This window comes from Talpa europaea (genome assembly GCF_964194135.1).
Source record: "Talpa europaea genome assembly, chromosome: 7".
Taxonomy (NCBI): Eukaryota; Metazoa; Chordata; class Mammalia; order Eulipotyphla; family Talpidae; genus Talpa; species Talpa europaea.
In genome coordinates, this window is record NC_140074.1 from 44,027,874 (window position 1) to 44,049,948 (window position 22,075).

The following is a 22,075-nucleotide window of genomic DNA, read 5'->3' on the forward strand; positions in this document are numbered from 1 at the left end:
TGGTAAGACCAAACGGCACACAGAACCTAAAATATTTACTATTTGATCCTTTACAGAAGGAGTTTGGCTGGCTCTTGCTTTAAACAATTAATATTTGGCATCACTGAGCCTCAGGGTTTGCTTTTGTTTTTTCTTTTTGGAAACACTAAACAGCATTTCTTTTAGAGCACTGTCATTAGGACTAAATGAAATAATACATGTAGACACTCAATAAATGTAAGCCATTATTATAGATAATTTGCCACACTACTTGCCATAATATTGTTATTGCTATTCTCTTGAACTCCCTTCAATAAATTATGTTGAATTGTTATCATTTCACACTATCATTTATAGTAACAGATATTTTATTACTTATCAAGAAGAAAAACATTTTATAAGCAATGAGTTATTAAACAAACATCAATGAATCAATACCAGCAGCAATGTTTACTTTTTTCCCCATTACATTTTTATAAGCGCATCAGAATTGATTCCTGCTACTTTGCCAAAACATTTTCTGCTATTATTGAGATAAATGGACTTTGTGTATCTTAAATATTTCATGTTAATTTTTAAAGCAATTCAGTATGGTGTTGTAAAGAGTTAACCTTTGCCAGAGAAAAATTAGGTTGAATCCTGCAACTCCATTGTTGGAAGTAAGGAATGATGATGCTAAATAAATATAATCAGTGAACCCTGATCAAAAAAGGTAGAGTCTGGAAGGCATAGTAAAATCTATGTAATAAAATATAAAGGATCTTGGGCCTCCCCTGGTGGCGCAGAGGTTAAGTGCTGGGCTACGAAGCTGCCCACAGCTTCTGCAGTGTGGGTTTTATCCCTGGCCTCTGGCGAGGGTCCCACATGACGTGACAGACCTCTCCTGCCACGCCCACTGCTCCCCTCAGCAGTGTACTTCGGTCCTTCTGCCTGTTCTGTTCCCCGCTCTGGCTCTGGTGAATTCTTTCACCCTCCCGCGCTTCTGACTGTACCCAGTGCTTAAATAAATAAATAAATAAATCATATATATATATATATATATATATATATATATATATATATATAGGATCTTAATCCTTAAATATTTTCCCAGAAGTAAAATTATCAGAATTTTTGTGCTTCATTAATAACTTTGAGATGGAAAATTTTCAGTTTACCTAATCTATATTTGATGTTAGGCAAGAATTTACTATACTTTTAAAGCTGTCTAGAAAATACATACTGTTCCTTTTATTTCACTGTTTCAAGTGCTACTATATTGAAGCACATCTTCCTTTCCTTTGCATTCTCAAAATGTAACTTAATGCAGCAACTCACACAAAATACATGATGAAAAAATATCCACCAAATTGAACTGAGTTCAAACTAAGAATCCATACAGGTGATTAAGACAAAGCCTTCAAAATGGTTGCACAAACTCTTTGTCTCACTTTGGTGACCTACATGATATTTCCTCAGAAGAAATGGAACAATTAAGACAAGACATGGCTCCTGTTTATGTGCTTTGTTACCCTTTGTTTCCCATTGTCATGCTACTCTACCTTTTCTATTCACTAGAAAACACTCTATCACTTTAAAAGTATTGTCTAGTCCCTTTTGTAATGTGGCATGGAAACTCCACTCCTTCATTTTCTATGTTTATAGCAAGCAATATAGAGGTTGTGCTTTATAATAATGCAGGAGGAATATTCATTATGAATGAATGCTCACTCTTAATCAGAATCTCTTGCTGGATAGTCCAAGGAAAGGCATAATACAAATATATTTTCCTAAATACTTTCTTAGTTTTCAGTCCTTTTACCGTAATGAAAACCATACCTTATGAAAGGTCGTGTCACTGCAAGGATTGTTCTGATGAACCAAGATGGATGAACAATAATGAATGATTTCAAATTCTTCCGCAATCTGTTTTGTAAAAAGAAAAAAGAATTACTCCTAATTCAATTTCAGTGGGAATTAAAGCAGAAGCAGAAAATATGTCTGAAATAAGAATATACATATAATGTTAGAGAGTTCTAGGCAAGTCCCCTTCTGATGGGAAGATTCAGAATGACCATGATTAATAAAAATAATGCTTTTTGAGATATAATTTGAAACTTGTATGATTCAAACCTCATTTCCCCATAAAACAAAGTAACATAGAGTGGCTGTCTCTTTAGTGTGAATACATCTATCACCATCAAGGCGTATGTTCAATGATGCTTTTCATTTTTATTTGTATGATCTTTACTATTTACAAATACAGTCTTAAAAGCCACTTGGATGCTTTATTTGATCTTTCAGAGTCATAGTTTCTTCTTCTGTGTGATTATAATAATAGTAGTATATCACTGGCTGTTGACCATTGGATGACCACTGACTGCTCCTGATATTCAGGCAGGCATAGCTTTAGTGATGTTACTTTTGAGTTCTTGGGTCATTAAACAATTTCAGTTAATGAAAGAGGATACTCACACTATGGAGTCACATCTAAGAAGATGCCATACATATTGTAGGAAATTTTTTATTATTATTACAACTTGTGTTTTAATAAATTTCTATTATCACAACAAGTTGTGTTCTAATCAAACAAGTATGGATGGAAATGAAATATCTTGAGGAAGGGACCCACAAAGACATCTGGATTCATGGTTATCTTGAATTAACAATGAGTGTTGAAATAAGAGCATGATGGTGGCCCAAATCACAGCAGTCCTAGTGCATACAAACAGCAGCACATTCACAAGATACCTCATGTGGCAATAGGAGACAATAGTTTAAAACAGATTTGGTCTCCAGGTGTAAGGCTACAACAGTTAACAAAATCTGGGGAAGATTTGCTTTATTTCAAAGTTGGGACAACAAGTGACACTATTATTAATATTTTATAATTTATTATTTCAAATCTGTATAATTTAATGTTCCTAAAATGTTTTTGCATTTTTGATACACTGAAAGTTAGGTAAGGGGTTATTAAGGAAGTCAAAATAGGGATTAAATAATGGAGCCCACATACCGTCTATCAATCATCTGGTAGCACTTCTTCATCCAGCCTAGCCCTGGCATCTTCCGTCTTGGGGTTGCACCATTCAAATACACAATCATATAGTCTTCAGCTACCATCAACTCTAAAGTGCTTATTACATATCTGATCACAGGAAGGAAGAGGAGTGTTTTCAGTTCCCACATGAAATACTTCATCTTATTTACACCATAATTATATAACATTTAAATTACAGGGTGTATGACATCTAAGAATGGTTGTGCACATTGCCTCTTCACCTTGAGAAGGATGCAGTTACCTAAAATCACTTCTCTGACAGTGAGTATTGCTCACTTATTTATACAGCTATCTCTGTCTCTCTCTTACTCTCTCCCATACCCTCTCTCTTTCTAATGTAGTATCTTAGAAATGTGTGAATTAGAAGTCTGACTTTCAAAATTATCAAGTGTTATCATATATATACATATATAATATAAATTAATAGCAACTAAGATTAGTTAATGAGAAATATAAATGAAATCAAGTTATCATCAATTGACTAAGAACATGTTATCAGAGAACAAAAACAAATTTCACCTAAAGGAAATATTACAGAATCAAAAAATCCCAACCAAATTGTGTTCATTTGTTTTCAATCCATTCTATTGACAAAAGGGTTCCTCTAAAGGTTTTAGCCTCTTAGCAATGTTTCTTGACAAAGATTTCATTGACTTTTTATCAAAGACTTAGAATATTCTATATCCTCTATTTCCTTTTAATAATGATGCCCTAGCTGCCATTACATGCCCACAGACATTAACTCAAAGCACTTTGTAGTAAGCATCACTCACAGGAAAAGATTTTCCATGACATAGTGGTAATCCGGCCGATTGCTGTCTGGCAGAAAGCAGGCAGCAAACACAATGATAGCATTGAGACCGTCCCCATAGTATCCTGGGGGACAAACAAAAAGACATTTGTAACCAATTGAAAGATCTTAACAAGATACTACTTAACCTAAAGGATAAATCTGGAAGCCTTGGCAAAGGAATGTGGATGTAACACACAGATCTTTAAACACTTCTGCAAGTATCACATATATAATTATCTTTCAGTGATTGATATACATGTTACAGAGTCTTGAATATGGATAGTGTGAATATATTTTTATAATAGTGTTTCTATATATTATAGATACTTAGAGTTTTGAATGGGGTAGATATACATTCAACTTACTTAAGGAAGAGGAGCCACACTTTTTCATTGATGTGTTTCTAATTGATATAATACTTCTTTCCTTTAATCACTAAAAAATGTCCTATTTGATCCTCTTTAGCTTTTTTAGTATTACAAATCAGTTAATTTGAAGGTAAAATGTAGTCACTGCACTGCAATATCATCTCACACTCACATACTCTAGTGACCAGATACCAGTAAGTAGACAATAAAACACCTTTACTTTGACTTCAAGGCCTAATGCATTTGTCTGTAGTGTTGCTGGGATCTCCAGATTCAATGGGAAGTAGAGGGTATGTGGAAATTTCTGGTCAGGCCTAGCATAACTGTGCATAGAATTCAGAGCCTAGTCTCTTAAGAATGGTGCAAATTTAAGAAGACCCTGGCAATAAAATCTGTCTCTTAGTTTTATGAAAATACGTGCTTTGGGGAAAGCCAGGAAATTACTTCCAGGAAACAGGGGTAGGGCAGAACCACTATTTATAGTTTGTAATGAGAAAATAAAAAGTTGTAGGCAGGTGTGGCCATCAAAACTCCATAGTCAAGGAGAAGGTAGAGTTATCTCAGGTTTTGTTAGCCACTGTTAAAAGTTCTGCTATAATTGTGGCATTGCACCTTCTTTGAAACTGAGTTCATCTTTGAAATTCATGCTAGATATTGACCAGATCCTCACAGGTTTGTATACGGAGTCTCGTGTGTCTTCCAAGCTTCAAAATGTATTTTTGTGTTTTAATGTGCCTTTTTAAACACTCACAATTCTCACAGTTATTGTCATATAATACAGTTTTGGACTTTGAAATCATTAGACAAAGATTTCCTCAAAGCTTTGAGTAGGAGGACAAGAGACACCCTCAAGCCTGGTCCAGCCCTCTAGAATGCAGTGTGTTTCATTCCTACATGGCTCTAAATATCCGTCTGGTGATTACACGGCACTAAAATACTGGCTGGATATGCACGTGGATAGGTTTACCTCTTGAAAAGCAGTTTAATAAGATGTTTCTCTACAAATATAGAGAGCATGACTCTCCCACAAAAAAAAAAAAAAAAAAGGTGGGGGAAGAGAGAGATACTAACTAAAAATATATCAAATGATGGGTTTGCGCTATTAGTCTTTGAAGGCTGTTATATACAGTGTTTATGCCACATCTGAGAAGATGCTATCTATGTATCCATACACCTGATGCAACACATTTTGGAAATAGCTTCCCTCTAGATTTTTTTCTTTAGCTCCATTTTCTCCTCTATGTAGGTATTTAACAACTTCTTTTTAGACTTTCTCTTTATGAAAGAGGCACATGTAATTTAATACATTACATGTTTGTTCCACTCATTTAAGAAGAATCATAACTGAATGGAAATATAAAAAGGATAGGGTATCTTAACTACACTAATCCTAAACCATGAGGGTATGAATGTACACTCAGCACAATGAATAAGATCGAGTTCATTAAAGGAGACAGTGGATGTAATGAATCCAACTTAACAAGTATGAAAGCATCCTACATGCAGCTGTCTGGCTTCAGGGTGTCAGAATAATTTCAAGATCATGATGGTCCTATTACTTTATTTTCTTTTAGTATTTCTGGAGAATTTCTAAGAAATTTCAAAAAGGAAATCTGAAGATTATAAACGTTACTTCAGAAGTTATCTTAAAAGGCAGTTTAGCTCTGTGTTGATGCTGTCTGTCCTTGGAAGGATGTGGTGTCACTGTCACTAGAGTTCATTTACCATGGAATACTCAGAGATCAACTTACCATTTCCTGGGTCATTCTCTTTATACAAAGAGAATGTCTTTATACAAAGGAATGTCAGGACTGTCTCTTTATAGAAAAATTGCTGAAATTTACAAATGAAGATTTTTTTGTGTGCTTTTAGGTGGGAGAGCTATAGGAAGGAGAAATAGGAAGAAAGAAGGGAACAGGATATGATATAAGAAAGGAAATAGAACAACAAAAAAAAACTCTCATGAAAGCTTTCCTTCTAAATCAAGAGCCAGTGCCACTGACATTGGATTTTGGAAATATTTCAGATGATAATTGCTGGCAAGGTGCAATTAGAGTGAGCATGCCCATTTGCTTTTCTTCCCTGGCAGGTACCTTCAAGGTGAGTCAGCTAACCCATTTCTAGCCTAAAAATACAGTGCACACAAGCAAAGTTGCCTGTCAGCAATTGCTTTTGAAGTTTGTTTGTTTGTTTGTTTTTTAAGACATATATTTATTAGGCTTTCTTCCTAATGACCGTGAGGGGAACTCAGGGTGTGTATGTTGAGGTGCATAAGCATTCCCACTGCGGTGCCTCCTGAGACCCTCTGAAGCAATGATACAAACCTTACCTGAGGCAGAACACAGAGGCATGAAAGGGACGTAACACAAGTTTGCTGGCCAGCAAATGGAATGGAGGGAGAAGAAAAGATGGCACAGTCGCAGCACACGTGCGCACGCACACACACAAACACACACACCCACACACACCCTAGTCTGCAACTCTTCTCCTCATTCTTTCCAGGTTCATTTGTCCAGTAACACTGTAGAGTAGGTTACCTGAGTCTCCTATAATGAAATAAGAGAAGTAAAGAGACAAGAAAGGAAAACTCCTTGTTAACAATGCTTTGGCATGACTGTTGTTGGTTATTTAAAGGCAGTCTTTGCTCCAAGTTCAAAAAAGTTGGTTCTGGCCTCCAAGTAACCCACACTGTTGAAAACCACCCAGACCTTTCTTTGCTTTTTATTTAAGCAGATGCAGGTGTATAGCTCATGGGCTCATAGGAGGTGGCCTAGGAGGGTGAGATCACACCCTCTTTTGACTGATGAAGTAATTGAGGCTTAGAGAAGTTAAGGGAGACACCAAGGTCACAGATTAAAATGGGTCTTTAATCCTGTTTTCCTACATTGTATAAACAGCCTCTGCCAATGACTCATATTGAGGTCACCAAAGCAGAATTATTTGTTTAAATATTACTCTCTGGCACTGATATTCCCAACTGGTGTGCACCCCTGGCAGGCCTGACATTGTGGTGAACTGAGACAGCTCTCTGAACCACCCTGATTTTGCAGCTGTGCAGCACAGAACACTGTGTAGCTTGCACCTTCCTATTAGCCTGCATGGGAAAACTCCCTCCTAGCACAATGTGAAACACCAGAACAGGACCTGTGCTCACTATGGAGGGCTGTTTTTTCAAAGTTCATTCGAAGCCGGGACAACCAAATCAACAGACTGGCCACTGGGAGTATTGCTTGTTCATCATGAATGTCTAGGAAAGTGGTGTGAGCTTTAGCACAGCAGACAGCTTTGGCAAATTCAGAAGGAACATTTGAATTATCTGCGCCTGCAGAGCACAGAAGTTGTCCAGGGTATAGGAAGGGTGGCATCTTGCTAGCATTTCAGGTGGGCACAGCCAGGGGCACACTCATGCAGGCCAGCACCTGGAGCAGGCCAAGACAGGGTGAGGAGAGGAGAGGGGGCCTTCCCATCCAAACAAACCAGAGTCACACAGACAAAAGTCAGGCTCACAACACAGGATGGAGGGGAGCAAATGCAGCAGGGACGTGGGCACAGCAAACCAGGTTATCCCTGAGGCATCAGCTGAGTGTTCAAAAGGAAAGTGTCAGGCAGAAGCAGGGGGTTGTCTGACCCTCACGTGCTGTGATAATCACTCTGGATCTGAACAACAGACTGACAGGCTCAAACCACATACCCAAGTCACTTGATTCCACTGTGGCTGAAAGAACAAGTTGGTGAGTCTACTGGAGTAAGAGCTCACCTGACCCCAGGCAGCAGTGAAGCCTGTCTTCTTCAGAAAAGGGGCTTCTTAATCTAAGACCCAGGGGTCAAAATTTATAGAGAGCATCACTAGGTGACTTTGATGTACTTTTCTACATTTTTGTGTACTTTTTAGGATGGGGACAGGCTATTTTTATTTTCGATCTTTGTTTTGATTTCCAAAAAGCAAACACACCAAAAATAGCAGATGGGTGGAACAAAGGAGGTTTGTATCCAGGAAGATTTGGATGATGTTCAGGTGGTGTTTTGCATTCTGAGAACAAAAGGGTTGACTCTATAGCAGACTGTCCTCACTTTCAGCTGGACTAGGCCAGCTCTCAAGAAGTAGTATGGGAAAGTTTTCCCTTAGAGGAAACTGCCCTAGGCCTCACAACAGCTATCATGGAGCTGTTTTAACATTTCTGGTTAAATAGTGAGGCAAAAAAAATTAAAAAGGAAGGTCATGGCAGGGGTTCTTACAGGAATCTTCCTTCCTTATCTTAGCAAGGTTAGTGTCTGTGGGTTGGTGCTGATACATGCAGGTAGCAATGCAAGGGTCAAAAGTGGAAAATTGGATGGTGGAGTGAAGATTGATTGAAAAAATAAAATGTCCTTCTCCTTGTTAGCAAAACAAGAGCTAAGGGTTTAATGTAGCGCTAAGATGCTTATTTCCCTGTGCTTGTTAAGGAAGAGAAAGTTTAGAGAACAACGACTGCCTTGTCAGCTTATACTTTTTCTGGAACAGCTGAGTGGTTAGGGTGGCGCCTGGGGCCTGCAGGGAAGGAGTGCATGCAGCAGGAAAATAAAAAAGCTGTTTTGTTTTCTGAAGTTGACAATATTAAATGTGTTGCTTGTGCTCATCCGGCTTTTTGTGAGTCCCTACTAATCAAGGCTCCTGGAGCTCCAAGAAAGCACTGGGGATACAAGATACTGCTTCCCTCTCTCCCTTGTTCTTCAATGAGCAGGTGGAAGCTTTGGCTCCAGGCTGCTGTCAACTGGCTGTCAGGCTTACATGTCATGAAGTTTATAAAGAAGCAAACTTCAGGACCAAAAAATAGAACAACCAGGCTGAGTCTAAAAAGATTTCTAAAGCTTCTGAAGAGGATTCAAAAGACCATTTGGTAGTTAGAAGCACCCCTGCTATGGTTATCTCACTACTGCCCATGGGGGTACAGACTCTACAGTCCCCTGAACACTGACTGCAGAACAGGATCTCTAAGATGTCATTCTAAAGAGAACTCTTGTTGCTTTTTCTAGTTGAATTTTCTACAAAAAATACAGCTACTCCCTTCCCTACTCCCAGGATTAGCAGAGAGCTGGACTACCTCCATGAGAAATGACTCTCCTGTAGGGCTCAATAACCTTCATGTCAATCCGTTGCTCTTGCTCTCCAATCACCACGGTCCTCCACAACCGGTTGTCCTCCCGCTCTTCTTCTGCTGTATATTCTGGGATAGACTCTGACTCTTGGCCAGAATCTTTTTTTACTGGAGGATCCTCTGCAAAGGAAGCACAGAGAAGGCTGAGGAAGGAGACCTCCAAGGTTGAGGCAGTTCAACAATTAGCTACCTCCTGATAGAGACAACCTGATGGAACTCACTGATTTGTGTAGCTCCTGGAGAGATTAATGCCATCTTGATCACAAACAGGTCACTTGGTAACATCTAATTTATAGACTGATTAATAACTGAATCTTAATAACTGAATCCACTGCGAAGGCCAGGCACAGGCATGGAGCTAGAACTGACTTGTGTCAGTAGTATGGACCATCTCATTCTTGATCAGACAGGGAAAGACTGCAGCATTTTTGATAGGGCAAAGGCTTTTGATAGGCCCAGATAATCTTGTTTTCCTTGGGTTACATCTCCTAATGTAACATGAGTGCTCACAGTGTTTTGTTTCTCTATATTCCTCAGCCTGGTCTTTTAATGATTTCACCAGCCTGGACCCTTGTCCTGAGGCCCTCACAATGAAACTGAACTCCCTTCCCTATAGGGAGCACATCTGGACTTAAATTTGGTATTACTTCCTATGGATTTCTCAATCATGCTACAGAAAGATTTGGTAGTAAGAAGCAAAAAACTTTGTAGACCAGTGGTGCTCTAAGGCCAAAAATTCACCAAAATCTTATTTGTGAGTACATACAGCAATTAAAAAAGTCCACTGAGGATTCTTCGGAGAGAAGTTTACTGTTTGCTCTTGTTTATCCAAAAAGCATAAGTTTTTTTAAAAGAAAAAGCAGCAGTTGTTTTGATTTTTATTTCAAGTATCAGAGAGGTTAATAATGGTTATTCTTTGTATGTCTATATAATTTAAGGGGAAAGATTATTGATAACCTTCAAAATAATTCTGTGAGATACTATCATTCTTATTTTCCCATTCATGGGAAAGCCCCTTTGTACTCTTTTTGTGGCACTTCGATAATAATAATAATAATAATAGTAATGGCATTTTATGAAGGATCTACCATGTTTCGGGTGCAGTAGTTGGTATTATAATAGACAAGACACTGATGTAAAAAATAACTCCTCAGTGGTCATCAGGTAACAGGGATAGTAAGAAAATATTAAATCTTACCTTTTCTACTCTTTTAAGCTATCACATTGTATCTTGATTATGTAATGTTTCACTTGAGCTTATTTTACTTTGAGGTTAGTTTCTTTCTTGGGCTAAGAAATTGTGCCTCTATTTACAATAGCCAAGATATGGAAACAACCTAATTGCCCCCAAATGGATGAATGAATCAAGAAGATGCAGTGTATATGCACAGTGGAATACTACGCACTAGTCAAAAAAGAAAAATTAATGTCATTTGTGGCTACATGGATAGAGCTCAAATGGATTATACTAAGTGAAATAAGTGAGAAGGAGAAAGATAAAAATTGGATACTTTCACTCCCATGTGGAATATAGAGAGACCAAATAAAAGGTCAAAGACAAACCTTGAAAGCTGAGGTATCTCCAGCAGGTGAGGAAAAGGGAGAGGGAGAGATGAAAACAAGATGGGGAAGAGCACATGAGACTATGACTAAGGCTATCAGAAGAAGGATGTAATAGGGTAGGAGCAAAGGGGAGAAAAGGGTCTAAAGGAGGATTACTGGAGCTTTCATGACAGTGTGGTGAAATAATATACAATTGTAGAGACATATACTGTGAAGTAAATACATGACCACAGTGAAAAAATAAAATGAATTATATATGTAAAAAAAAGGAGATTGTGCCTGATCACCTTCAATATTCACGTCCACCTACCCATTCCACACTTAACTTGGAAACCTATACAGACCACTCAGTAACAATTAAGAGGCGAATGGGTAAATAAAAGAAAGTTTGGGCGAGTTCCCAGAAATACACCTTATCTATACAGGATCCATAACAAAGCCATTATGTTTCGCAAGATTCCGCAAGACATATTCAAGTGAATCTAATTACCTGTGACTTGGAATAGCAAAATGAAATCCAGTTGGGAAGCAATCCTAGCCTTTTTTGCCAACACCAACAGCTACCACCACCTCAGAGCCTTTCCTCATCCTGGCTTCCTCTGCCTTCCCATGGGCGCTCAGCAGCGTACTAAGGATGGAAAGCAGCAATCTTTGGCTTTAGATCAAGCACGGTGTCACTTGTGGAAATTCAACCATCTGCACAGGACCTCATGTCTGGAATCCCTTCCTGCTTCTCTCTCCCTGCTTGAGTTGGGACGCTTGGATGCCATCCTAACTCGCTTCCCAGACCCTGTTTTCCATCTGGCCTCTGCTCCCTCACGACCCTGGGCTCTGATGTGGGTTTGTCTTCTGATACCTCTGCACACACCTACTCTTTCCTGTAATGAGCTCATCATCCACCAACCCCTCTTCACCCTGTTTGGGAGTTTTTGACCTGCTCTGGCTGGACCCCTGTGATCTGTGTGAAGTTGTTTGTTTTAATTTCTTCCTATGTTTCCTAAGGCTACCCCATTTAAAAAAATTGTATACTGTACTCTTTCTTCCCACTAGAAGAGTAAAACACATAATAAAAATACAAGCAATTCAGAAACTGTTCATGAAAACAGCATAAATGACCAATGCCACTCCCACTCATCACTGCCTGATGTGTATTCTTTCTATGTGTGTGACTACATGCATATTTTATTTAACAAAAACTATGCTTATTCCATATAGTCTGCCTGCTCCATATGTACTGTTGTACCACACACTTATTATCTAAGAATATAGCATACGCTTCTCTTTGTCTCAGTGAGATTTCATTTTTTTAATGACTTTGAGCTTACCAATCCCATAGTGATAAAAATTTAGTTCTCTTCCTTTTTGTTGCTCTTGCTCTTTATAAAGAATTTGCATCTTTGCGCAGGTTTTTTTCTGACATCACTTGTGCACTGCTACAGTGTGCTGCATCAATGGGCATGTGCATGTGAGGCATTGCTGTTCTTGAATAGTCACACAAAATATGAACTTGTTTCCTCACAATGTCAAAAACACTGGAAGTTATCAAAGTTTTAAAAGTCTTTAACAATTTAGGGGGAAATTGTCTCATTGTTGTGTCAATTAGTACTTCTTTAATTATTAAATAAGTTAAGAATTTTCAAGTGTTTATTGTCCATTCATAGTTCAGTGATTGACAGGAGGCACCTGTTAAAAGTTCTTTGCCTACTGTGATTTCTTTATTGACTGATTATTGATTTGTTTGAATTCTTTATATAGAACTTTGTCATGTATTGAAAATATTTTCCTGCCTTATGCTTAGCTTTTAAATTTATATGGATATATTTTCAACTAGAAATTTAGTAATTTTTATAGAATCTATTAATTTTTGTCTTTATATTTTTGATTATTATATCATTGTAAGAAACTACACTTTTACCTTAAAAGTATGCATAGAAACACATCTTCTTACATTTTTATTTTAAAAACAGCATTATTATTCATTGGTTAGGGGTGGTACCATGTTCCCCACCCCCACTTCCATGCAGCCACATTGGACTGGCTACTGAGGGCAGAGCTGAGAGTCCTGTAAAGCTTTATAATGTGGAAGGCAGGTGGGCTAAGAAAGGCCTCTTGCTTCTCCAGCTTGGACTTGTACACAGGGACTTGAGGGACATAGGAGACGCACGGAGGAAAAACATGTAGAGACACTTGAAAGAGACACGTGGGTTAGAGACACATAGGAAGTCTGTCCTTGGCAGAGAAAATAGCAGCTGTTATCTTGATTTGCACTTTTATTTTTGGCACAGAATCGCCTGGCCTCTTTCTCTCCTTTCTTGTTACTCCATCAGAAGGTGACTTAGCCTTGTGGAAAGCTTTAGGGCCTCGGTGACTCTATTGAGGCCAACCCTGTTTGGCTATTTGTCCATGAGGGGATGGTAACCTTGGGGGTTTTATTGGAAAACTATTATTAGTTTTCCTCTCTTCCCTCTCTATGCATACTAATTCTATTAAAGATATGTCACACTGTGAACCTGCTTTTGTCTCTATGTAACCCTATTTCAGAGTGTGCACAACATCTGTTTGGGGTCCCCGAGGACCCCTCAGTTGTATACTAACAGTTTGGGACCAGAAGTTGGAGGCTGGATCTTTTCATGAAGTGTTATTCCTAATATATCAAAAGATAGCTTAAATGTTGCCCTTAATGGTAAGTTTCCCAGACTTTGTCTCTTTCCCCACCTTTTTGGATTGATGTAAATGAACAAAAGAAATTATTTAAGAGGTAGGGGTACAATAAATTTTCTCAAGGTGTTCATTTCTAGAAGGCAGCAATATCAGCTAGTAAGAAATAAACTTTGTTTTATTTATTCCCTTGAATTACCAATACCCTCCCAATCTTAATAAATCTTCTGCTGTAACTATAAATTACCATCTTCCCCTTGGCCATTATTTTCTCACTATTTTCAAAATTTTCAGGTCTCATTTAACTCTCTATCCCCAGGCCCTCCAAATTTAATTTTTGGTCTCATGACCTCTTTACTAAGAAATGCTTGAATTCTTTGTTTCCTTTTCTCAATGATGAGATTATCTCCCCAGTGACTGTTGAAGTCAATTAAGCCTTAGTACACAGGGGAGAAGTCAACTTGAACATTTTTTTTTGCCTCTGGGAGATGATTTTGCACACAAATTCTTCTATGTTCTGTTTTGTATAGACCACAATGTGGGCCAGGTTCACCACGGACTAGCTGGAGACGATGTCCCCTGGAGCTTTCAGTAGGGAAATTCTTCTATGAAAATTTCCTTCTTGATCTTGCAGTGATAGAGTAATCTTACAAGACATTATGTTTAGTTTTTTTCTCGTTAGGAAAAACATCCTGAATACAGTTAAAAATTTTTCACATTTCCTCTGGTGACAAAGAGTAGGCAGGTAGTTCATCTGAGTTTAAAACCTTTTACAAAAGTAGAAAGAAAAAACAGCTTTTTAGATGACGTCATTGTGGCATAAGGTTGCTTGTGGGTAAAACAAAATAAACGTAACACTTGATTAGTTTCCATGCAGAGTTAAAACATGGAATTGATTTTATAAGTTAGTTGCCTGCAGGCTGAGAAAATAATGGAAGATATAGAAGTTAAATGAAATGACTCTGATTATCTGGAAATAATGTTGGGGTAACTTATTCACATAGAAAATGTCATTAGGAAATTAGTGTTAGAAATGATAGTTTAAATGAGGTCACTTAACATCACTTAGGAGCCTAGGAGGAAAAGATCTAAGACTGCAGGAATATTTTTTATAATGTTCTTATCAGAATTATTCGGCTAAAATTCATCATTTTTCCATTTCCCTTATAAAATGCTTTTTGCTGAGATCTGAATTATGCTAAAAAAATAACTTTTGGGGGGCCTTCCTGGTAGCACAAGGGGTTAAGATGCAACCTATGAAGCTAGCCACAGTCACTGCAGCACAAGTTCAATCCCCATCCAGGAAGCTACCCACATGGTGCAGCAGACCTCTCCTGACTCACCTGCTGCTCCCCTCAGCAGTGTATTTCAGTCAGTCTGCCTGTTCTGTTCTGTTCCCCACTCTGTCTCTGGTGAATCCTCTCACCCCCCACAACTCTGGCCTGTACCTCTGTTCTTGTATGCATAAATAAATAAATCTTTAAAAAAATAACTTTTTGGAAAAAAGAAATAGGCCATCATTTTTATTTGATATGATATTTCTAAGTTTCTGTGATTTGTGTAATACAGCACTTTTCAAAAACCCAGACAGTTCAGATCTCCTTTAGTATGAAAGACTGATTTCTAAATCCCTCACCATCTACATGTTTCTGATATCTTTGGCACTGCCAAAGGAAATCCACCTTTAACTATACCTTAAGTGATATATTCCAATTGTTTGGACACAATTATTAAAGAAAATTGCTTGGAAGTGAAGAACAATTTAACATCTTTGGATAGTGAGTCAAAAGTTTTCTGTCTACAAAACTGCATTGTGGGCAAACACCCTCAAAGAAATGTTTGGTCTTCAGCAAATGATTCAAACAGGCAAATGTTGTGAAAGTCCTTCAGGTGCTTGGTAAAGTAGGAGTCTTCAAGTCATGTGAATGACTGGATAAAAAGGGGTACAAGCATGAGGTGTGCAATTATGTTTGTCTAATCAGGTAACAGAGCCTCTCCTATTTATTTCATGTATTTATGGGGAAGCAGTGTGGCCCAGGAGTCAAGGACCAACTCAGGGTTTGAATGCTGGCTCTGGCATTTATTGACTATGCGATATTAGTAAAATTATTTAACCTGAATATCAAAAATGGAATGAAACATAACACATACTCATTGAGTTGATGTGAGGATTAAAATATTTATAAATATTTATAAAGCACTCAGCATAGATCCTGGCACATAGTAAGCACTGTGCAAGTGTCCACTAAATAAAATAAATTACATACCAAATACATTTGAAAAACTATACCTTAGAAATTCCCCATTTTGTTACAATATATATGACTGATTCAAAATACTCATACAAGAAACCAAAAAATAATGCAGCTTTCAAACATTATTTCATACTTTGGGACTAAATTGTATTCCATTTCTCTTACATGCCCCATTATCTATGTCCACATGTTTATAAGATATAGCGATTCAGATGTACTGTTTTCATCGCTTAATGATTATATTTGTTTAAAAGTGTCTAAACATATATCTTTTATTTAAAATTTAACTTATATTAAAATTCTGTCCTTTGAGTTTAAAATCTAAAAGTAGAGATGTGACTGTGAAGCTGGCTCTTTCAACACAACTATTTCAACTAAATAAAAAAAAAACTATGTCAGCAAGTGGCAGCTTTAATTACTGGTTTGCTCAGGCACCACCACTTTGCATGGCAGTTTTACTATTTATAAAAATAAAAGGTTCAGATGTGGTATGACACAGCTCCCAGGGGTAACAGGAAAATACAGGGGGTGGAGTGGGAGGGGTACGCAGGGTCCTGCCATAGCTGTCTCCTGTGGGATTTTAAGTCGAGGCATGAATTTTACATGGGAGAATATATTAGCAGGAAAGGGGCTGGGGCAGCTGGGATGGATGGAGCAGCTGGGCAGACTCTCTAAAATGGAAGAATGAGTTCAAGACCTTTCATCTTCTGTTTGTGAATTTCAACTGACAAGGTCAAATACCCAGATAGCTAGAGAAATTAAAAAACACGATAAAAATGCAATATAAATCTACTTAAACATAATGAACTGTGTAGAAACAAGCTTCCTATTCTGTAGCATAAGGTCTGATTTGGTGCTGGCCATGGTGGTAGCCTGGTGGGTAACTATTGGATGACTCGGTGAGCTAATTCAATAAATTTCCTAATGGGCATCTCCCGTGAATGATACTGCCAGAATTAGTATGGCTTTAAAAGTCAGCATGTCATTTAATTGTGGTATTTCTTTCTAGTCAACTTTTTAAAGACTTCTAAAAAAAACTTAAGAAAAAAATTAAAGGAACATTTTTAATTGTAAGTTTTTACAATGCATCAAAGTAATATATTATAGCCAGGATTCTTTCATTTTTATTTTCAAACATGATAAAGTTAGAGGATGCCATCCTGTATGACAAAAACTACATAATGCCATTTTTAAAAACAAATATTTTATATTTGTACATCTTTCTTAAACAAAATTTCAGGGTAGAGAAAAATAAAAATGAAGCTGATATTTGCATCAGAAGTGACAGCAACTTCTTATTTTCATCCTTTTTTGTTCTTCCCCTACCACACTCTACTCTATGCCTCTTTCCTTCCTAACTTTATTGGTGATATTGCAACATATATAATAAAGCCTCTGTCCTCATGGGACCAATATTTTACTAGGGAAAAAAGAGATAAACATGCAAATGGTTAAATAATATGACTTTGACTAGTGATACATAGAAAATAAAATGCATACTGGACTAAAGAGTGACTGGGGTAGGGGGTAGGAAATGGAACCCCTTTGAATACCAAAGTCAAGGAAGTTCTCTCTAAGAAGGTGACATGTGATTAAGATCTGAATAAAGAGGGCCTCTCTGGTGGCACAAGGGGTTAAGCACCACATTATGAAGCAATCCACAGCCTCTGCAGCACAAGTTCCATCCCCAGCCAGCCAGGGAGAAATCCACATGGCGAGGCAGACCTCTCCTGTCTCTCCCGCTGCTCCCCTCAGCAGTGTATTTCAGTCAGTCTGCCTGTTCTGTTCTGTTCCCCACTCTGTCTCTGGTGGATCCTCTAACCCCCCGCATCTCTGGCCTGTAGCCCAGCTCTTGTATGCATAAATAAATCTTTAAAAAAAAAAAAAAGATCTGAATAAAGAGAAGGTACCTGTCTTGTAAGGATCTGGGGGAAAGAACATTCCATGTAGTGGGAGTTTATTCAAAGAAAGTGGTAAACTGACTTTTCCACTTCAAATTTTATCTTACAGATAAAATTCTCTTCTTCTGCAAATCCAGCTCCAATTTTCTTATAACACAGCATGTGAAAACTTTCCCTCAACCCTAGCACCTAGCAAAAGACGTGGCATAGAGAAGGGGGTCTAACAAAAAAGCAATGGTTTTATCTGACCTCTGTGAACCAAATCTTGTTCTGTCAAGTTCCAAACCATAAATCATGGCCACTTATTACCTGAGATATGAACAGAAGCATCTAGTAATCACAGAAAGGAACCACTGGCAACAAAATAGGAGGTTTGTTTCTAAAACCACTTAGATAATCTTTTACTTTTTATTCCACTTTGGCCTTGCCAACTTTGTGACTTACCATGTCCAGTGTACTCAAAAGAATCTGCTTCATCAGGAGTATCAAGTTCATCCACATTGATATCAATTTCATCTGGACTGTCCAAGTTATCATCAGAGAGAACAGACCCTTCACTTTGGTCCAGAGAAAGATTGATATTTGGGGCTGTGAGCTTGACTCTCCGAGGATGAGTACCATCAAGATCCAGAGAATTAGGAGGATCTAGAGAAGAGAAAGAACAGCAACATCAAATACTAGGCCAAAAACATGTCTGCTAAGAGTGAGTGTGGATTCTAGTAAATGACTTTCAAGGCCCTTTTAACAAGAGTAGACCAGCTAAAAATCCGTAAGTGGGATTTGCTTCCTGTTCTTGACCAGTAGACCTTGGCATTGACCAGTAGACCTTGGCATTGTATTTCCACAAAATATTTTGAAGGCCATCTGACATACCCCTCAAGTTTGGAATTCTCAATGATAAATTTGGTGAACTTAGACATTTGTCAGGATGTGGTATAATGATATACAGTAGCCAATTATCATAGGAAACGAAAACTTTGGCAGGTATGGCCTCACAAGTGAGCTTCAATATTCAAGTCAACTCTGAAATTAACCACATTGAACCTAATACCTTTCTCACACATAATTTTTTTTTGTCTTCACTTTTACCACTGAAATCACACGTTGGATGTGTAGGAAATGGTTCTCTCACTGAATAATGAAAATGTTTGGACGTACAACATTGTTGAGGGGAAGCAACAATTGCTCCTCTTACCAGGTCTCATGTCTGCTGCACCGGGACTCAGCATTCCCTCCTCACAGGGAATGTCCATTCCTACATCCTCTGACAGTTGTCTGAAAACAGAAAAGCAAAGACTGTGAGAACATGGTGTGGGATTTAATTTTCTTTGAAAAGGAAACCAAGAGATTCTGGATTTTCAGCTCACTTACTATTAACCCACCAGGGGGACTGAATCCCTTGTACGTGACCCTACATTAGAATAAAGACTTTCTGCATTCATCTTGAATGAGAACCATCGACACCAATTTCCTCTGTGCATACAAGTCACTTTTCTTACCAGTTCATATAAATAAACTCAAATAAAAAACCCAGAAATAGGAAAGCAAATAACTAATTAAATATACTTAAGAGGGTATTCAATACATATTTGTTCAACAAGAGAGGCAATACATATGCTATGGAGACCTGAGTTTATATATCTCTCAAATGTGAACATATTAAACTGCTGTGGACAGAGGAAAGCATACTTCGCCTACCTCACTTTTGTTATTTGTAAATAGGGATATGCCACCTATTTCACTGATTTGTTGAAACATTAGTGATGAAGTAAAATGGCTGATGTTCCTGAGAAGGTACCAATTAATATTATTTGCCTTCATTCTTTGAATATTTAAAGATAAATTGTGAATACATGTTAGTGAAGATGGTTCTGTTCATGTGTCACCGTCTTTTCTCCATAATCAGCAACCCCCTCCCAGAACTGTTTTTATTAACCCACATCTGAGTATAGTGGATAGGACAATACTGCAGAAAATTGTGACAAATCTATATACTATTACAGCTAACTGATCAATGTTCACCATGAATTCCCCTTGATTTATTTTCATTTCCCATATCATGAGATCAACTCCCATTTATCATGATAATATACTTTTCTTTTTCATGATTTCTAACTAATTTTATTGACCTAGGGTGAATCCTTGTGATATAGTCACTAATCTAAATTTAAACAAGGCAAGCCTTTGTGTTAAAATTCTAAATTTAGTTCTTCCTTCACTTTCTTCTTGAGACTTCCCTCCACCTCAATCTGGGTCTCCCAAACATTTGGAGTTTCCATACCTAGATGACTGATTTCTCCAGAACCCAAATCAAACCTCCATCCATTGTCATTAAGGGAGCGAAATAAAAATTCTACAACTATAGTGATAACTGTATTTGCTTTGTTTATTCAATAGCTATGTACTGAGTATCTACAGGGCTGAAGATAGAGAAGAACAAGAAGCCAGCTTCATTCTTTTGGGGGAGAGGGGCCAATGGGGTGAAAATAATGACAACACTAATTACTCAGTATCGCTCTACTGGAGGTAATTAAGTACTTATGTTTTTACCCATTAGCCCCACAAACCTCTTCAAAAACCCAGCCTCAGGAAATTCTTCCTCTGTACACTTGCTATGGCTTCTACCTTGTATGTTCTCTAAAACAAATCCTGTACTGTAGCAGATAGTGAGCCAGAGGAAAGAAAATCTGTTCCACAGACATACCATACCAGTGACAGCAAACCAAATTGACAACAGAAGAGCGAGTGGCCAGAAAATGGAAGGAATGCATTAGATCCAGTTTTAAAAGTCCTGGGACCCAGGAGGACGGTTGTCTAAGTTTCCTATGCTGCTGCAATTTTTCAGATTTCTTTACCATGGTCCTTTGTCATTGAAAGTAAACTGTGTGTGTCCTTGACATCAAGCTAGTAGTCCCTGCAAAGTGGTAAAATGCTGCAAAGAGCAGCTGGATTCAAATCTTAGTTTTATCACTTACTGTGTGTCCTATCAAAAGTTATTTAGATTCCTTGCTAATAAGAGGAAGAACATACAATGCTTGAAAGTAAACATGGAAAGAAAAGAATGTCATCTTTATTACTGTAGTTGACTTTTCTCCATTAGTTTTGAAGCTTCCTGAGGACAGGAGTCATGTCTATCTTGCTTACTTTATTATACCTCTAGCACCTCGTAGAAGTAAATATTTGAGGGATATGTGCTGAATTGAATTACTGAGCTTGAATATCCTAAATAAAAACATACATTAACTTCTTTAGTCCTCTGCCTATGAGTCAACCCAAAAAGTAGAAATAATTAAAAATACATATCTGATAGTGCACATAAGGGTAGTATGTGCTTTAAAAATAGATAGTATTAGTCTTAGGTGTTGTTAATGCTCATAGTTATGGACAACATCATGGAATAATTACAGTCCCGGGTTAAAGGTTTTAGTTCCAGGTTGTAGCACCACTATTAGTACTAACAAGCTGATTAAACCTGACAAAATTAGCTGACCATCTTTGTGATTTTAAATGGAGATAATCAATACCTAACATCACAGTGACTGTGGAGAATAAATATATATGAAAGTTCTCTGTAAATTATAAGGCATTGACAAAGTTTAAGGCGTTACATTCCCTCATGTTAAACATATATCAGGATCAGTGATTTTGTTGAAGTATATCTCACGATTGGGCAAAATATAATTACAGTTACTACAATTTGGGTCTGAGCCCTGGCAAGGGAAAATTTCAGGACCACACAGATCTCCATAGTACCATAAGTGGCCCCGCACTGGCTGATAGCCACGAACAGACCTTTGTCTTTCATTATTCCTTTTCAACACAGAGCAGAGACCCTCTAAAGAGGTGCTGGAAAGCTGGTGGTGGCAAGCAATGGGGGGAGCAGAAAGGTGAAGGCTGTGATTAGGGGTGCAGAGGAGAGGAACGCTCACAAACCCAAGGACATTATAGCAGGCCATGGGGCATTTTAGGAAATCCCAGGGACAAGGAGGAAAACGGAACTAAAGCAGCCTAGAAGCACACCTGGGAGAAGTTTCAGTTGCACTCATTGTAAATTCTTCAACCATATCCATCCATTAGATCCAAAAATATTTAAAAATGAAGCAGCCGAGCAGAGCAGTAGGCAATTGAGCAGGTTGCAACTTTACCTCTTGGGATCTATTAGGTGACATATCAGTCCAGCATAAAAGCAAGTATTTTATCATATCTATCCCTAGCAGTAACTAATTGGGGGTTTTGTGTAAGTGGAGCTACCAAGGAGACTGAGGTTGTAAACACGAATCTGACTGGGCAATGACTGACCTCCCAAACAGCAGCTCAACTCCACGTCGCCATCTAGAGGATGAATACAGAACTGTTTATTTGCTGTTTGTTTTATAATCATCA

General features: G+C 37.9%; 1 protein-coding gene across 2 annotated transcripts in view; it reads right to left on the reverse strand.

The window, feature by feature from the left end:
• Positions 1 to 22,075, reverse strand: part of PRUNE2 (prune homolog 2 with BCH domain) — a gene marked incomplete at both ends in the record, with an annotated part of 207,512 nt that overhangs the window by 14,125 nt on the left and 171,312 nt on the right. For both annotated transcript variants that reach the window (XM_084239044.1, XM_084239043.1), the window contains 6 exons: positions 1,798 to 1,884; positions 2,975 to 3,106; positions 3,793 to 3,895; positions 9,262 to 9,435; positions 18,137 to 18,337; positions 18,888 to 18,967. In XM_084239044.1, the coding sequence (XP_084095170.1) occupies positions 1,798 to 1,884; positions 2,975 to 3,106; positions 3,793 to 3,895; positions 9,262 to 9,435; positions 18,137 to 18,337; positions 18,888 to 18,967 (777 nt within the window). The remainder of the gene's footprint in view (positions 1 to 1,797; positions 1,885 to 2,974; positions 3,107 to 3,792; positions 3,896 to 9,261; positions 9,436 to 18,136; positions 18,338 to 18,887; positions 18,968 to 22,075) is intronic.